Below are 19,398 nucleotides of genomic sequence, written 5' to 3' on the forward strand. Positions count from 1 at the left end.
GCCCTGAACCCCCCCCCCCCTCCAGGTCTGGGGTCCCAGCTGCCGGCCCCTTGCCAGCTGGCGTCCCGGCCACAGGCCCTACTCAGCCCGCTGCAGGCCTAGGTGAACAGAACCCCAGGCTGGAAGCGGGCTGAGCAGGCTGGCGGCGTAAGATCAGTATTTTAATTTAATTTTAAATGAAGCTTCTTAAATATTTTGAAAACCTTGTTTACTTTACATACAACAATAGTTTAGTTATATAATATAGACTTAGAGAGAGACACCTTCTAAAAAACTTTAACATGTGTTACCGGCACGCGAAACCTTAAATTAAAGTGAATACATGAAGACTCGGCACACGACTTCTGAAAGGTTGCCTACCCCTGGTTTAGAGTCTAGAATGCATGCTATGATTTTGTTTTATTTGTCACCCTTTGTTGCTAATATTTCTGCTTGCTACCATTTGAATTTCTGTTCTTACTTATACTCGCTTCCTTTACAAACAAATCTAAATACTGTGTCTTAAGCGGAGCTGTGTTCTGTGGTGTGCTGGTCCTCTTGGGAACAGAAGATCTAGGAATTCCGTGTGTGTCCAGTGGATCGGGACTGGGCACTCTAGAGCAGTGTTTCTCAATCAGGGGTCGCCGTTTGTGTAGGGAAAGCCCCTGGCGGGCCAGGCCGGTTTGTTTACCTGCTCCGTCCACAGGTCCGGCTGATCGCGGCTCCCACTGGCCGCGGATCACTACTCCAGGCCAATGGGGGCTGCTAGAAGCGGAGGCCATACGTCCCTCAGCCCGCGCTGCTTCCAGCAGCCCCCATTGGCCCAGAGCAGCGATCCGAGGCCAGTGGGAGCCGCGATCGGCCGGACCTGTGGACGGAGCAGGTAAACAAACCAGCCTGGCCCGCCAGGGGCTTTCCCTACACAAGTGACGACCCCTGTTTGAGAAACCCTGCTCTAGAGGGATGGTTGGAAGACCTGGGGTTGGTGTGTTCCTATCGTTAACCTGTAAAGCAAAAGCAGGGCCCGTGGAGGCCTGGGAGGCAGGGCTTGTGTTGCCACAGGCTGGTGGTGTTGGAGAACTGACACGCAGCAAGCAGAGACAGGGCTTTCACGTGGTAAGGTCAAGTAGTAGTGAGGTGCCTCGTAACTGTGGTTACCCCCAGGAAGCATCACAAATGCCGTGTCATGTTTGTATGATATATTTACATATATGTATTGCACAAGGTACTTGTATTAATGTATGGGTTTTGTTAGGCTTGCTACTGTATCCTAGGTCTGCGCTGATATGAAATTGAATCCATTGGGTCCATGATTGATGTGATATGTGATTCCAGAGGTTAAATATCAGAGCTTACTTTGAACAAATAGGCTAAATAAAAGGTGTGATCCTAGATTCCTGAGTAAAGCCCTAGTCATGACTCTGTAAGGGGAGGGTGAGACAGAATCCTCCCTCCTTCCCTAGTTGGGAATTTCAGGGCATCCTTCTGCAGCCACTGCTACAGCACACAGGCTGTTGTAACAGCCATGCCCACTGCGCATCCACCGACCCATGTGCAGGGGTTTTGGACAATGGATCCACATACCTGTCTAGGTCTATCCCACAACCACCACTACTGTGATGACATTAGCCATGGGCCATGTTTGGTAGTTTCCTCCCAAACTTTTTCTGAAATCGTAAGGGGGCGGAAAGAGTGCCTGCTGTTTACAGGGGCCTTGATCTGCTGGGATCCCCTGCTTTAGAAGTCAGTTTAGTCACTGCCTAAGGCTTGTCAGGCTGGTGAACCAGGAAATCCTCTCTCAAGTATTTCTAACAAATGCCCTACAGACGTCTGTGCTTTGGCAGCTCTGCTCCACAACTCCCACCCCCAATGGCTGTGTTAGCATGATGGGTTTTTGCAGCCTGGAGCCCAGAAGAGAGGGAGGATTCTTCAGTAGACCAGAGTCTATTTCCATTTTGCCCAAGTCTGCCCCAAAGGGGAAAATTCAAGATCCATAAGTTATGTGGGAAAACGAGATCATAATTTCAGCTGTTAGTAAAGACAAAGAAAAAATTTTGACAGCTCTACTTTGCCCCACGTCTTCTTGCAAGGTGGTGAGGCAGAAACTCTGGCAGCCTGGTCCAGTGCATTTGATTGTATTACTCAGATGTTAATATGAACTTGTGCTTTCCTCTCAATGCAGTGATGTGGGTTCTGGCCCTTTAAGAGGGTAGTCTACACTGCAATGTAAGCCCAGGGTTAGTAGAAGCCATTTGGTTAATGAAAACCAGGGCTTCAGGTGAGGCTTGAAGTCACAACTTCAGCATGTCTCTACTCAGCACTGCTCTTTAAGTACTAGGGGGTAGTCAGTTGAGCCACTGGAGCACCCTCAAGTTAGCAGATCCTGGATTTGTTAACCTAGGACTTGTGCATCTACACTCATTTGTAACCCAAGGTTAGGAATTGTTGAACCCTGGGTCCCAGCCTGAGGCTTCAGCATCTGCACTGCATTATGCAGGCCCGAGTCCAACTACCTGTATCCCAGACTTCCTGGCGGCCTCCCAAAATGTGGCTACTTTAGCCCTTTGTTCATGATGCGAAGTGGAAAAACTTGACTGTCCACCAAACTTGACTGTCCAGAGGACACAGAAAGTCGGCCCGTGGGATTGTAGAATATTTTAGTGGACCCCCAGAGCATGAATCCAGTGGAGCTGCATCTACACTGCAAAGCAACAGGGCTTGAACCCTGGATCCCGGCTTGACTCAAGCTCGGACCCTCCACTGCTGGGGGGGGCTCCTGGGGTCTGAGCTGAGAGTTAGCACAATTTGTGTGTAAACAGATGGGGTGGAAGTGGTTAGACTTGAGCCTGAGTTTGAACCCTGGGCTTATATTGCAGGGCAGACATACCCTAGAGATTAGTCACTATCATACTTGGCAATGGCATCTGTGCTCTGGATTTTGGACTGCAGGATGCCCAGACACACTCTGGGAAGCTACGTAGAATGCCCCAAGGATACCAGACTGAGCATCTTGTGTACTGCCACTTTAAGACTATCTATGCGTTGCCAGGTTTCAGGTCTTTCCCACTCTTAGGAGCACCAGCTGCAGGCGAGTAGTGTTCTGCTTCAGCAGGGCTCGGAAGTCATTCTGAGCTCTCTAGTTCTAGATAATAAAGTTTGCTGTTTAAGGTACATCACCTGAGAGCCTAAGTCTTCCTTCTAGCCTTCCAGAATGCCATCTGCTGCAGCTGGGTCTAACACAGCATCAGGTATTGCCAGAATGACAACAGTAAGTGGGTCTGCTGCAGTGAAAACTACGAAGTCCTGCAAAAGGCACAAAAGTGTGAGGCAGCATGCCAGCATGTATGCATACAAGGAGCCACCCCACAGGTGAGAGATTTTCTTCTGTTCCACTTGTAATGCATATTAGATAAAACTATTATTGATCTGGGTGAAAAGAGGCATCACCCCTCTACATTTTCTGCTACAATCTATCCAAATGATGAATAAGAACATGAAGAGATAGAGGGAACCTTCCGTTATATTTTTCCTTAAATCCTTTTTTTTTTAATGTTCCTTACGGGACCAGAATCCTCTCCAGTGAGGATTTATTTGAGTAATTCCAAAGGTGTCCCATTTTTCGGCAAAGCTGCAGGGAAGTTTTAGTGGGTGGCATTCCCAGCAAATATAGGAAGCTGATATTAAATTGTTGGCTTTGTTTCATGTAGCATTGCAATTCTGTTTATATTGTTTCTAAAGGAAAATCTTAATTGCTGGAGCTTTTAGATGCGGTCCCCTGTAAGCATGAGCATTGCTTGTTCTTCACTTACAGTACACAGTATGCGTTACAGACGGGAACTGAGATCCTTAGCTCCGCTGCTTAATTTGTAATGAAAGAGGTGTCGGGGCTCAAGTAATTTTTTTACATGCATAACGGATGCAGCAAGCCCAGAGGTGCCAGGGCTATGAACTGTCAAGCCTAGAGGTGCCGGGGCTCAGTCCTGGCAAGCCCTAGCACAAATTAAGCACCTATTAGCTCAACAAATACACTAACAACATCAGAAAAAGATAATTGTCTGCAGAAACCAGTATCTGGGTACATGTCTCATTTTCAGGGGTGTGCTACTCTTAATGCTCCTGTAATGGGGTCCCAAGTTAATCCCCAGTACTCGCAGTGTGGAGGATTGAAGGGCTAGAGCATTCTAGGCATTTGTTGTCATCATTTTAACAAAGAGACACTGTATCCTAATCACAATCAAAGTAGAAGGTAGTGCTGCATACGGCAAATACATTTGTATTAAGTGCACTTGCTGGAAATGTTTACATAGCACTTAGTTCCTGAAAAATATACTGAGTGTATGGACAGGACAGCATGGTGTTTGAGCTGTATGATTTAAATGTGGGGAGCTGGAGGGTTTGAACTCCTGCTGAGGGATACAGGGGTACTCCAAAATGCCTGACACTGCGTGCAAGCTGGTGCATTCCAAAGGCAAAAAAAATTGCTCTTCAGAAGTATTTTTCTGAGCTACAGGGATAAATGTCATCTCTAGCAATGATAGTCTAGGAGTAGCCAAGGAAAGCGGTGACTCCAACTACAACAGAGAAATCAGTCCAATCCTTCCTCCAGTTTGGTGGACTCCTGTTTTTATGCTGTTATAGACCGGATTGTATGTGTGTCTATTCTTTGCTATAGTTCTGAATGGGAATAACTTGTTTTGTGTTTGTCCCCCATGGGTGTGGGTCTCTTCAGTAACTCAGGTGATGATAATGGTGATTTAAATGCGGACAGCAATGACCCAGAGCAGATCTTCCAGAATATACAATTTCAAAAAGAGATCATGGCAAACATCCGTTGCAGACCATGGCCCATGAGGCAGAAGCTGAGGGCACTCAGGTAATAGAGTTTTCGTGGACACTTTCAATCCCACCATTTATTACTGCTTTTCCAAGTCTCACAAATTTGTTAACCTAAATTAGGTGTGAGCATAGGAATGGTTTGCAATTGCTAGAAAATCATGCAGCAGCTATCTTCCTACTCCATCATAGAGTAGTACAAGGCTGGGAATCATAAGATTTTGAAAATTTAAAAGCTTCTAAAAGTTGATTACAGCTCATTTTTGTACGTGTTCATTTAACTTTGGATCAGGCCAGAATAGCTTTGTCTTTCTCTTTGCCCAGCATCTACGGGGTGCTGTAGGTATCACACAGCTCTTCATTCTTTACACTTCAGCCTTGTTTTGGGCTCCAAATTCAGAATCTTTGTATTGTTGGTTAGTGGTGATCAGAGCTTTTCCTGAGCCATTTGGAATATTAAAACTATTAAATGATTCTGCATTAGAATGCTCAGGAAGGCAGGGCCGCCCAGGGGGGGAGCAAGTGGGGCAATTTGCCCCAGGTCCCGGGCCCTGCAGGGGCCCCCACAAGAAGGGGGGCTCCCCCCCACCTCCGCCTTCCCCCAGCGCCTCAGCGCGCCACATCCAGGAGCGCCCTGGACAGAGCTAAAGCGGCGTGGCACCAGCGGGGCCTGAGCTCCACCCACTCAGAGCCGTGTGGTAAGGGGGCGGAGCTGCAGCCGAGTGATGGGAGCTCAGGTCCCGCTAGAGCCACGCCGCTGCAGCGCTGTCCAGGGCCGCTCCTGGACGCGGCGCGCTGAGGCTCCGGGAGAGGGGGGAGGCGGGGGTAAGCGGCATGGTAAGGGGGCCAGGGCCGGTGGGGTTGAATAAGGGGCAGGGAGTCCCGGGGACAGGGAGGGGGCTGAGGTTTGGCGGGAGGTCAGGGGACGGGGAATGAGGGGTTGGATCGTGGGCATTCCGGAGGTCTGTCAGGACTCGGCGGGGGGGTGGATAGGGGTCGGGGCAGTCAGGGGACAGGGAGCGGGGGGGTTCATTGGGGGTGGGGTCCCGGGTGGTGGTTGGGAGGTATCGGGGGAGCGGTCAGGGGACAAGGAGCAGGATGGGTCGGGGATTCTGAGGGGAGCAGTCGGGGGGCAGGAAGTGGGTGGGGGTCAGATAGGGGGCAGGGCCAGGCTGTTTGAGGAGGCACAGCCTTCCCTACCCTAAAGCTCATTCAACAGTTTGAGGCTTGCAGACAGCTATTTAACACAAAGAGCCAAGCTGTTATCTTTTCCCTTAGGGCTACCATCCCTTTCACTTCTCAAATGCCAAATTATAGTCTACATTTAATTTCAGTGCCATAGGGAGATTCATGTCAGGGGAGGGTAGCGTCATTTAAAATTAGCCACTTTAGATTAACAGTGGTAGAGCCAAGTGAGCCATGGGGGAGGGATCACATGAGAAGAGCAATATCCTACATCACCTACCTCCTTCCCAACCCTACCGAGGGAGATCCCCCCTCACCTGCATTCCCCGAGGCTCCAGAGGGGTTAATTAAGTGGTTCTCAAACTTTTGACCCCTTTCACATAGCAAACCTCTGAGTGCGACCCCCCCTTATAAATTAAAAACACTTTTTTAAATATTTAACACTATTATAAATGCTGGAGGCAAACCAGGGTTTGAGGTGGGGTCTGACAGCTTGCGACCCCCAGTAATAACCTCGTGACCCCCTGAGGGGTCCTGACCCCGAGTTTGAGACCCCCCGCCCGGGTTAATTTAATTTTAGCAATTTAATTTAATTTAATGCACATGTATGTGCTATTTTGAGCATTTCAGTTTTCACAGCATAGGCTCATCCCATATTCTGGAACAAGCTCAAATGCTCAGTTCATGGAGTATGTACATAGTCTATACTAAAGACAAACCCAGAGTAACCGTCTCCAGTTTGCGAGGGACCCCATGGAGCAAGTCTCTAGGAAACAGATAAATTCACGGAGGTTAAGTCCATTAATGGCTATTAGCCAGGATAGGTAAGGAATGGTGTCCCTAGCCTCTGTTTGTCAGAGTGTGGAGATGGATGGCAGGAGAGATATCACTTCATCATTACCTCTTAGGTTCACTCCCTATGGGGCACTTGCCATTGGCCACTGTCGGTAGACAGGATACTGGACTAGATGGACCTTTGGTCTGACCCAATATGGCCATTCTTATGTTCTAACTTAAATGAATCCAAAGTTATGGAAACAGATATCAGTCAAGGAAGCCAGCAGAGTATTAGAAACCTGGAAAAATCTCTGACTGGATGGGCTCAGGCGTTTGGTCACAAGCTGAGGTGGTTCAAAAGTTTTGGATTTTTTTTAAATAGAATTTTTCATTGTTTCTTTAAACAATCAAACACAGCAAGCCGCAAATATTTGGCCACACACTTCTGAAACAAACCCCAAACCAGATTCAGGTTTTGGCAGACTAATTTCAGCTTTTCAATTAAAAAAAAACACAACAAATTTTGAAGGAAAGCAGACATTGTCGTGATTTTGTCTGCTTTTTAAAAACCCCTAGTTTTCAATCCAAAAAAAGTGTTGACGGAAAATATTTGTACAACCCTTTTAATGAGCTTTAGTGCCTTTTAGCACTAGCTGATGTGGAGAACCAGTGATACCTTGTAAAGGTGACTTGAAAAGAAGTTTTCTCAAAAATGAGTTTGTGCCGAGCTGCAGAAGGTATTTAAATGTTTATTTTTCCCACGGCCGCCCGGGCGGGGGGGCAAGTGGGGCAATTTGCCCCGGGCCTCACAGGGCCCCCATGAGAATATAGTATTCTATAGTATTGCAACTTTTTTTTATGGAACGGGCCCCTGAAATTGCTTTGCCCCAGGCCCCCTGAATCCTCTGGGCGGCCCTGCAGGAAAGACCACTGTGATGTCACCATATGTATTGTACATTCTGTCAAAGATACTCAACAATATGTTATCAGCTAAATTCTGTCCTTGTGCTCTGTGAAACACTGTCAAAAACAGCACAACTTCCCACTATTCAGGAAGGCTGTGTTTGAAAGTAATGAGGCTTTGTTAGATGAGGAGACAGAATTTGGCACTTCAGCTTTTAAATTATGTTTCAAATGCCAGAGACTAGTACCCATGTTTGCAGATTAATGAGGTACATGTAGACTGTTCACAGCATGCAGTGTAGTATCATCGTGACCATAAAGTTTAAAGCCATAAGTGTTAATGGTTCGACATTTGAAACACAGTATGAAAGTTCATAACTTTCTCTAATATCTTATCTAAACAGCATCAGTCTTTTCACTGTGCATTCAATTTGACTTTTTTTTTCCTTTCTATGAAATCTTTCCCTTGTCACCTCACTGTGTCCTGGAATGGCACTTTACTAACAAAGAAGGTTCATCGCTCAGGCCACCTTTGCCTTGTCTTGGGAAGCAAAGGGAGACTTTTCTCATATCCCTGGAGTGAGAACCCATAATTTGCAGCTAAACCCAAGCCGCCTTCATGGATGTGCAAATGCCCTGTTCCTGCCCTGTCTGATTGCCTATGGCCCCTATTCAGCTCCCACAAAAGTAAAAAAAAATCCCATAACTTTAGTGTAAGTATAAAATCATAGAATATTAGGATTGGAAGAGACCTCAGGAGATCATCTAGTCCAATCCCCTGCTCAAAGCAGGACCAACACCAACTAAATCATCCCAGCCAGGGTTTTGTCAAGCCAGGCCTTAAAAACCTCTAAGGATGGAGATTCCACCACCTCCATAGGTAACCCATTCCAGTGCTTCACCACCCTCCTGGTGAAATAGTGTTTCCTAATATCCAACCTAGACTCCCCCACTACAACTTGAGACCATTACTCCTTGTCCTGTCACCTGCCACCACTGAGAACAGCCTAGCTCCATCCTCTTTGGAACCCCCCTTCACGTAGTGGAAGGTGGCTATCAAATCCCCCCTCACTCTTCTTTTCTGCAGACTAAATAAGCCCAGTTCCCTCAGCCTCTCCTCATAAGTCATTTGCTCCAGCGCCCTAATCAGGCCCGGCTCCAGGCACCAGCGCAGCAAGCAGGTGTTTGGGGCGGCCAACGGTAAGGGGCGGCACATCTGGCTCTTCGGCGGCAATTCGGCGGTGGGTCCCTCAGTCCCTGCCACAGAATTGCCGCTGAAGAATGAAGCGGCGGCAGTAGAGCTGCTGCCGATCGTGGCTTTTTTTTTTTTTTTTTTTTTTTGCCACTTGGGGCAGCAAAAACACTGGAGCCGGCCCTGCCCCTAATCATTTTCACTGCCTACTGCTGGACTCTCTCCAATTTGTCCACATCCCTTCTGTAGTGGGGGGACCAAAACTGGACACAATACTCCAGGTGTGGTCTGGAGTAGGATTAGGCCTTTATGCATATCTTGTCCAATACCTCTGATTAAAATGTAACCAGTAGTTTAATATTAATCAGTTGCTATATTGATCAACCCCATGCTTTAGACTATATTTTCAGAAGAAGTGTTGGTATCCACATAAACTGAACTAAATGAAGTATTATATTGTTTTTACTTTGAGACAATTTGGGTTACATTATTACAGAAAAATTCTAGAAACCAGGGAGCAGGGCACAGGAAAAAATGTTACTGAAGCTCTCCCTAAAGTGAAAATCTTACATTCGTTTTGCAAACTGTTGGGATCTGATCCTGTGGTTCTTTCTCAGACAAAACTCCCATTAATTTTAAATTGTTAGCAATACTCTTATTTTAAATAAAAATGAAGTTTTGCCTGAGTAAGGACTTCAGGATTGGGCAGGTAGTCTGTTGTGACAATATTTCCCATTACTTGGCAACTTTCATTTATGTGTGATATGGCCCAAGTTCAGAGTGTAATAAGATTTTTGGTTACATGAAATAAAGATTTTGTCTTCCTCTGCAGACAAGCTAAGGAGATTGTGTTGAAATATGAAGGCAGGCTCACTAGAACAAGAGGTTACCAAGCAGCTGGTGCAGAGGTACGTCTGCTTTTCATTAAAACTACAGCTCTTTCCTATAACAATTATCTGGAATTCTCATTTACAGAAGTACCTATTTTCTGTGAAACACTGCTCCCCAGTTCAAGAATTGTGTGGAAGAAAAATCCAGTTATAAGCTTCTTTTTTCTATTAAGAATTTAGTAATTACATTTTTGCAAACTAATTTGATGTATGAGGGATGAGCCTCGTTCCGATAACGTGAGTATTTTTTCTTTTCAAATACTCCAGCAAATAATGTGTGTCTGCCAGAAGGTTGGTGATGGGAACAGGAGCCAAACAATGTGTATTCTATAAAGAGTCATTTTGCTGAAGTAAGGGCCCAACTACAGTCATTTAGTATGAGAAGTGTTTCTGCCTTTTTGTTTTCAAGGTAATGTTATGAACACTTTTGGTAGAGATCCTGTGGAAAAATAGTATGTGATCTAGGGTTACCACCTTTCTAATGGCTGGTAACCAGATCCCCGAGGCCCAGCCTTTGCCTTGCCTCTTTCCCCAGGCCCCACCCCTGCTTCGCCTCTTCCCCCAAGATCCTGCCCCCGTCATTCACAGAGTCTTCACCAGCACAGCCGAGGCCACCTTACCTGCCACCTGTGGGCTGCACAGGGCCATGCGCCACCACCAGTTGCATGAGCAGCCTGGCTCTGGAGGTGGCAGCAGCTGCTGCTGCATTGCCTCCTTCCTTCCACTTTGGGTTGCCACCTTTTCCACAGATTAAAAAGAACAGACATCAGGGCTTGTCAGATGGCATCCGGGGACTGTGCTGAAAACCAGACAGGTGCCAGGCAACCCTAATGTGATCATGTAATTAAAGACTGTATCATAATGCATACGCAGAAGGGGACTGAATTAAGGTTGCACAGGCAACCTCAATACTGGTACTTCCTAACTTTTGAGGACTTGCATTTACAAACTTAATAATGTGCTTGTACTGTACTGTACTGTGGGTGTGTGTGTGTGTGTGTGTAATAGAATATAAAATGCAGGATAACCAAACTAAAAATTGTAAGGCTAAATATTTATCTGTTGTTCTATTGACACATAAACAATAGTACTTTAGCTTTGCTTATATGTCATCAGAAACAGTTGATAAAAAATACAACCTTCCTGGATAGTGGAAAGTTGTGTTTTATTGGTCTGTCTGTGGGGGCGGGCCCATGCACACACACACATTAGGCATTATGAGTGAAGTTTTGCCATTAACTTCACTGCGGCCAAGATTTCACCCGGTTTGAAAGATTTGAGTGCCTAAGGACTTTCAACATGTAGACACCTGCTAAATTGTACAGGCTGGACTTGTTATTAGTTAATACTTGCTATATTGTAACAAAATTTTGGCTTTTGCTTTATACTTCACAATGCCCTCAAAGTCTGTGGGTATCTCATTTAATTATCCATTTTGTGTGTTTTTACTTGTCTCTGTTCTGAATACATCTATATATTTCAGAAGTTCATTACCAGTAATTATTGTGTTTGGCGTAATAGTATCCCCTTAGCTTGCCGGCTATGAATTAGGGAAACTAGAAAGTCTCTTTTTTTTTTTTTTTTTTTTAAAGGGTTAAATTCAACAGCACAAGCTAGAGAGCTGAATTGTTCTTTAAACTAGGAAGACGGGTTTAGACCGTTTTTTCCTGAAGAATATTGACTGATGGCCCATTTGGCAAATCATGAAATACACAATAGAGGCATTACACCACCAGAATAAGCATTCACTGGTTGAATAGCCTGAGAGTAGGATACTTAATTAGCAACTTGTAAGAGTTTACTAACCCTTCCATAGGTTTTGCACCCATCACCCTAGCCATAGTTTAAAAAAAAAAAGAGCTGGCAAATGGTATGTAGTATTATTTTCTAGCAATTAGATTAAATCACTTCTAAAGTATTGTTCATTATGATTAAAACTAATAAATCAATGTTTGTTCATATAAAAATTACCCAGAGTCTTGACTATGAAGATGAAAATTATTATTCCTTTTTATTCAGGTGATCAGTATGCAGGACTAGAAGTTATTTTTTTATCAATGCTACTCGAAGCTTTTTCAGATTGACATCCAGATATATATAATTTATATGCCTGCAGTGCAACCTGTACACGTTGTTTGATCCCTTTTCCAGCCTTATGAACACTGCCTTCCAATTAAAGTAGCGACTTTGGTGCAGTTCATAGCATCTGTTAATTCTTGCAATAACACCTTAATAGCATCATAAAAATTAATTAACTTTGACCACGTAGATTGATGCATTTATTAATTAAAATGTAAGTCTGCTTCTGCTTTGGCTTTAGCAGATTAGACTATTTGTAATATGTTGATATTGCCATTTGCTAATATATATATATATATATATATATATATATATATATATATATATTCAAAATAACTAGATCTACTGTAAATTTGTGTTTAAAAATGACTAATGTACATAAATGTTGTTGCCATCCTGAAATTCAGTAATGAACAGAATGTACAATATTTCTCTCCTTTTTATAAAACAGAAGCAGATAGCATAAGAAAATGTCTATGAAATTATCTTGAATTACCTGATAAAATACTGTACTTGCATATAGTCAATTTACAATAGATAGTAAAGTTACTATTCATTTCTGAATTAAATAAGAAAAGTTATTATAATATTTTGTGAGTAGAGGTTACTGGCATGAAATAATCTAGGTGTATATTTAAGGTTATATTTTTATTTCAAGGACTTTCAAAATTTGTCCTCAGTTGTGCACACAGTCACTTGTGCATTCTCATTTGCACATGCAAATGCCATTGTGTGTGAAAAATCTGTCTATTGTCTATTCAAATAAATAGGCACACACAAATTAGAGGCTGAGTTGAGGTCCCTTTGAAAATGTGTCCAAAGCGCTCGAAGTAAATCCTCAAGTATAGTGTTGTGACCACGTGATTATGCTGCAGTTCAGTATTAATGATCACTGTCTCTAAGAAGAATTAGGACTTGGCTCAGAGTTACTTGCTCTTATACATTTGAAATTAGGTGTTATGTATTCGTTCATTCATTCAATAAGAAATCTGGTTTCTTATTCAGTAGGATTCCTTAATAAAATACATAAACACTGTGATAAATGCTGGCTTAGTCTGGTAATAATTTCTGATTCTGTTTAAAATGCTTTGTGCTCATAAATTCATCTACTCTTGCATTCTCTGTCTGATGCATACTTTACTTCACTTAAATATTCATTTTCCTTGTCACAGGTTTAGTTTATTCTTATCTTTCTTATTTCTTGTCTAAGGGTCATAGGGTGCCCTCAGTCACTTTTGTGCAACTCTCCTTGAGTTTATCCCTGAGGTTGTTCTGTAGATGGAACTTGAGCTTGAGAGAGAAAGCAATGTTTGCATCTCTCCAGAAGAAGAGTCTCCACAAAGTAGGAAGAGGGGGGAAATAAGGCATGATCCCCTACATCAAAGCAAAATAAATCTTTCTTGTTCTGTTGACGTACATGTTCCACAGCAAAGCTCTTACAGTGTAGGAGATGTAAGTGTAACAATTCTTACCAGCAGTGAACTTGGAATCTTGAGCACTGAAGCCCAAACCTCTACCATTTGAGCTAAAGGAGTAACTGCATTAGCTGAAAGCAGAGGTAGGGTGTTATCCTCAGTGTGGGCATAGACTTTAGAGGTATGTTACATGAAGAATTCCTTTCAACTAAGAATGTAACTCTTATGCAAAGCATTAAAAGTTCTGTGCTACTGTTAATATATATAGCTTCAGACAAATAATGTGCTGATGTATTAAAATATATCTCAGGTATATTTCAAATGGGTCTAAATTTAAAATATATTGTATTTGGTTGTTCCAGATATAAAAAGAGTGGCGGAAAATGCTCTTTGTATGTATTCTCTTAAGATCATTAAAACTTCTCTCTTATATATGCATGTGTGCTTTAGTGATTAGAGCAAGGGTCGGCAACGTTGGCATGCGGCTCGCCAGGGTAAGCACATCGCTCGCCCGCGCCGCTTCTCGACGCTCCCATTGGCTCGGGACGGCGAACCGCGGCCAGTGGGGGCCGCGATCAGCCGAACCTGCCGCGTCAGCAGTTAAATAAAACTGGCCCGGCCCGCCAGGGTGCCTACCCTGGTGAGCCGTGTGCCGAACGTTGGTGACCCCTGGATTAGAGCATTCACTTGGGAGTTGGGACTCCTGGGTTCTGTACCTGGTTCTCTGACTTCTGGAAAGTTTCTGAACTGTCTGTCCCCCCCACCATGACTCAATTTATGTATCTTACGTACCTCACAGGAGTGCTGTGAAACTTCTTAGTTGTTTTTTTATAACATGCTTTCTGATACTAGATGAAAGATGCTACACGTGGACAAAATACTTTCACACCTTTTTGACAACTATTGCTTTATGTGCAAAAGTTACAAATCTCTTATTTCTGTGCCCTTTTCTTAGCTCTGGAAGAAGTTTGTTCGGCTTGCATATAACTTTATGGTAATCTTCATTCCTTGGGAAATGAGAATAAAGAAAATAGAAAGTAAGTATGGAGAATTATTGGGATTGTGCAATGCAAACCATGCTAAAATACTAGGCTTAAGGGTTATGTTTGAACTCACTGAATTAGTGAAATATATAATGATATTATAAAAACATTAAAAATTTCATCAAAGTAGTGTGGTTGTCATTAAAAAGTCAACACATGTATTACTCTTGGTGTGTTAAATACCACATTTGTTTCTCAATTATAGTCTTTAGTGATACTAGTATAATGTTACTACAGTGTGGCAAGTGTAGTTTAAAAGGCCCTGTAGCGCTATAAACTGCTGAAGTATTTTTGCAATACAGACATAGGCCCAGATGTCTGTATTGGGTCTGGCCCAAGATGTGCTCAGCACAGGACATGGAGTGGGAAAACTGGATCAAAGCCATCTATCCAGCCATTTGGCCTCTAATATAATACTCTGAAACCTGATATAATTTAGACAGTGGCAGTTCAGGCCATATTTCCTTTTGACTCTTGTCCATCCCTGACCTGCCTCTTACATCAGCAAGCTGGGAGCAGATGTCACAGAGCCAGCTATGTAAGGGAAATTCTCCTAAAGCAGAGAATCTCCACGTGCCCTGTTAGAAGTAAAGGGAATGGAGCCGGGAGCCGAGACCTCACATATAGTCTATATTTAAAAACTAAACTTTCCCTCCAGTGTAAAGTGCTTTGAGATCTATGGATGAAAAGCACCATATAAGAGCTAAGTATTGTGACTGACCACCTTTAATAACTATATTAAAGATGGTCAAAAATGGAAAATATATTTTCCTGACAATGTTCACATCTAGCTCTAATCTTGTTCTAAATGGAAGGGATTTTTCTGTACTGCAGATATTTTCACGTGGATAAAAACAGCTCCATAATTTTGACAATTTATTGGCAACTACTGTATTTATTTGGCTGTAAAATGAATGTTCAGACCAGACCATTCAGACTTTTTACACTGCTCCCCGTTTGTATCAACTAAGGGAGCCAGCAGTGTATGTACCAATGGGCTTTTCCTGCTCCTTCCAGATGACAGGCGAACATTCTCCCTGTCTACATGGTGTAGTATTCCTTCCCGACATGCAGTGAGGGCCTAATACAATCTGCCTCCACCCCACGCACCTCGTTGTTAAAACCCTTCTGACCTTCTTGAAGTTACAAGCACCCAGACTGCCCATTTATCCGCTTCTGCATCACCTTACTGACCAACATTGCTGACCCAACCAGTCGTGTGCCAGGGTCCCTACTCCCACTTACGTAATGGAGATTGTGGATGTCAGTCTGAGGCCCCATGTGACTTGCTTTGCACAAAGCCTGCAATACTTAGGACCAACTGTGATCATGTGGACAGTGATGGAAATCAGAATTTTTGTGTAATAAAATTGTAAACAAAGAGGGCCTGATTCTCTACTCCTTAATGATGTTATGAATGATGAGTAGTTCTGCTGTAGCCAGTAAAGATGCACTGTGAAAATCAGAATTGGAACCACTATTTTCAGTCCAGACAAAATCAGGAGATACTGGAAATATCACATTTTAAAAAGGACTGATCTTATTAAATTTCCAGCCTGGTTTGCAAAGCAAAATGGTTTGCATAAACTTAAGATGAGAATTCTTAGATGCTGAACTAAACAGGTGAGATTAATTACTACTAATAGCTACACATGCATTTTGATGTAAGTTTCTGTATAAACAGCAAATAAGAAGCTATGTATAACCTGAACCAAGAAGATTCCTGTGATCGTAACTACTTCACTTGTAAATATTGTTGTGATTTTTAAACCTACGAATAGCAGTTATATTACAGTTCTGTATTATTGATGTTATAGCATTTTCTCTGTCTTGATCTGTGCATTGCAGAGAAGGAAAAGTTGTTGTTGTTTTTTTAATGATCAAATAATACTTCATTAATAAGTGATACAGCTTCTGATAAGCTTCACAGCTGATATAAGTATTTCCTGTGGTTTCAGGTCATTTTGGATCCGGAGTTGCCTCTTATTTCATCTTTTTGAGATGGCTATTTGGAATCAATATTGTGCTTACCATAATGACAGGAGCATTTGTGGTCTTACCAGAGGTTAGGACATATCTCCAATATCTATAGAAAAACACTGACTGTAGCATTTCCCTTCCTGAATTAAATAAATGTTCTGCTCAAAGGCATACATGATTTTTTCCGAGTGTACAATTTAAATGATTTAAAATACTTTCCTGTGAGCATTATCCTGCCAGAGGAGGAGAGAAACTTGCCATTAATGTCTCAGATGACATTTTACCAACATACCACTGTAATGTAGATGTTTTTGATTGCTGATATTAGGGACCCAATCCTGCAAGATGCAGAGCATGTGTTCAGCACCCGAAGTGTCTCTTCGCTTCATCTGGAGAAATCGGTGCTCAGCATCTTTTAGTTTTTGTCCCTTAGAGCCTGATTTTCAGATGTTCTGAGCATCCACAACTCTGTGACGCTTCAGCTGGAGCTGTGTGTGATCATCAGTGCAAACCAGGCCTTTAGTGTCTATATTGTCTTATGTATAAAGGGAAAAAGTCTAGCACACCAATCTAGTATAGTAGGAAGCAGGTTTTACTGTACATCAGTGTGATAAATGATCTAAAAATGTATCTTCCCCATACATTTAATAGCTCTTATGTCTATACAGTAATAACTTACCTAAAAATTAGACTTCAGGGGCTAAATTCTGCCATCAGATAGACATGGCCAACACCCATTGACCTAGCAGGAGTTGAATGCAGAATTTGTCACCACGCTTCTAGTTTAGGAGAATGAATGACAGTAATAGTACTTCTGATACTTCCCCTCAGGTAGGCAATTTGTTGCAGCTTGTTCCGGGCTGTGTTCAACAGACCATGTGGTAACACTGTCTGCTTTACACAGTTTTTAAGACCTTTTCTCTCTTATCAGCTCCTGGCAGGAGCACCATTTGGAAGCACTATCAGCAAGACGATCCCAAAGGAGCAGTTTGCATCAGCACAGGACCTGGACACCATCTGGTCACTGGGGGCAAGGCTTAAAAGCACACTTCATTGCTTTGTTGCATGAATTCTTCGTGTGTTAATTTAGTCAGGTGTGGATGCTGATGTTGACTGTATGTTGTCTTTGCAGGGTTATCTCCAGTACTCTGTTTTATTCTATGGCTACTATGGCCGAGATCGGAAGATTGGGAAAGCTGGGTATCGGCTGCCCCTGGCTTACTTCCTTGTTGGAATGGCAGTATTTGCTTATAGCTTCATCATCCTCTTAAAAAAGTAATGTTTCCCTTTTATTGGTGTTTGCTCAGAGATATATAGTCAGGCCATTTGAATGATATATTCTCTCCCCTTCCCTCAAAGAGTTCCTCCTGGATTTAATTCTGTAATTCCTGTATCGTATTCAAGCCTGCTAATATCAGAGAGGCATCTTTACTGGTAGATTAAAGACAAGACCGGGATCCAGGAACTCCTGAGCTCTAAATTGTAGCTTGTTCTTTTGCTGTCACTTACCCTGTCTCCTTCAGCTTCCCTGTCTATAAAATGAGGGTAATGTTTAGCAGCCTCTAAGGGTGTTGTGAGCATTATATAGTTAATGTCTGTACAGTGCACCGAAGATGTAGGGCCTGATTTTCACTGAGGACTTTATCAGGCTTCCATTCTTCCAGAACAAGTATTATGACAAGAAACTTAAATTGCTACCTGTACATTTGCCGTACTACGATTCCTATCCAGTTAAATACAAATATAAGAATGCTGTCATAAAACTCTTCATGTTGCTTGAACTGGTACACTGCACAGTACTCAAACGTGGGCCTATTTATTTCCTTTGCTATTTAGGTAGAAGGACTGGAAGTAACATAGGCAAGACAGCCTGCCAGTGCTGACCATAAATCTAGAAACGTGCAGTACTTAGTGGGGCAAGGTCACTTTATCCTCTCTCCATTCAGTTTCCCTTCCTCTCAGGGTAACTAATTGTCTGTTAAGTTGCAGTCCAGGAGGATTTTTAGTATGAGCTGTAATAGCTGTGTCAGCCACAAAAACTATCACTCCTTTTTCATTAGATCTGTTATTTTAGGTCAGGATGGTCATTGTTTTGGACACTGGTTCACACACTGATTACACATTCAGGTTCTGGATGAGGTCTGCTTTTCTCTACCTACAAAGGGTGCCGCCTTAGGTCATTGACTCTTTGTTTGCCCATCTGTTGTGACCCTTCTACCATTTCCTGTCTGAGGTGAAACAGTTCTTATTAGCCTCTGGTAAGCCACACCAGATGCACATTATATTGTGTTAGGTGAAACATCTGTGGAATAATATATAGTCATATGGCAATGGTAGACCCATATGGCTATTACATACACAGATGGGCCACATTTCCAGAGAAAAGGAGGAGGTGACTGAATTTCTGACTGCTATGCTGATCCAGTGAAGATATTTGAACCAACTATTTGCTGTACAGTAAAATTCTACCTATAATTATTTTCTATGATACTTAGAGAGAAACATGGTCTCCAGGGCTGGCACCAGGCATCAGCTTAACAAGCAGGTGCTTGGGGCGACCAAGGGAGAGGGGCGGCACCTGCGGCAATTCGGGGGCGGCAGGTCCCTCACTCCCTGTAGGAGTGAAGGACCTGCCGCTGAACTGCCGCTGCCGATTGCGGCTTTTTTTTTTTCTTTTTTCCAATTGCCACCAATTGCTTGGGGCGGCAGAAATGCTGGAGCCGGCCCTGATGGTCTCATTTAATGTATTGTACAGCACAAACTCATATTTAATATTCTGAAGAAAACTGAGCACAAATATCTTTGATTAAAACAATATAATTTTATTTTCATATTGTTGGGGTAGTTTTTTTGTAATGTTTCAGAGTAGCAGCCGTGTTAGTCTGTATCCGCAAAAAGAAGAACAGGAGTACTTGTGGCACCTAGATAGAATCAATGTTTGTAATGGCTCTTAATTCAATTGATATGCAAACTAGACACAATCAACTCCGGTTTGAATAAGGACTGGGAATGGCTGAGCCATTACAAACATTGATTCTATCTCCCCTTGTAAGTATGCTCACACTTCTTATCAAACTGTCTGTACTGGGCTATCTTGATTATCACTTCAAAAGTTTTTTTTC

The 19,398-nt window shown here is 43.0% G+C and overlaps 1 protein-coding gene across 1 annotated transcript in view; it reads left to right on the forward strand.

The window, feature by feature from the left end:
* Window positions 1-19,398, forward strand: part of TMC3 (transmembrane channel like 3) — a 62,154-nt gene that overhangs the window by 11,731 nt on the left and 31,025 nt on the right. The window contains exons 2-8 of the mRNA XM_034784898.1: window positions 3,182-3,348; window positions 4,709-4,852; window positions 9,702-9,777; window positions 14,209-14,290; window positions 16,255-16,361; window positions 17,208-17,306; window positions 17,409-17,551. Of these exons, the coding sequence (XP_034640789.1) occupies window positions 3,191-3,348; window positions 4,709-4,852; window positions 9,702-9,777; window positions 14,209-14,290; window positions 16,255-16,361; window positions 17,208-17,306; window positions 17,409-17,551 (809 nt within the window). The 5' untranslated portion in view covers window positions 3,182-3,190. The remainder of the gene's footprint in view (window positions 1-3,181; window positions 3,349-4,708; window positions 4,853-9,701; window positions 9,778-14,208; window positions 14,291-16,254; window positions 16,362-17,207; window positions 17,307-17,408; window positions 17,552-19,398) is intronic.

This window comes from Trachemys scripta, chromosome 10 (genome assembly GCF_013100865.1).
Source record: "Trachemys scripta elegans isolate TJP31775 chromosome 10, CAS_Tse_1.0, whole genome shotgun sequence".
Classification (NCBI taxonomy): domain Eukaryota; kingdom Metazoa; phylum Chordata; order Testudines; family Emydidae; genus Trachemys; species Trachemys scripta.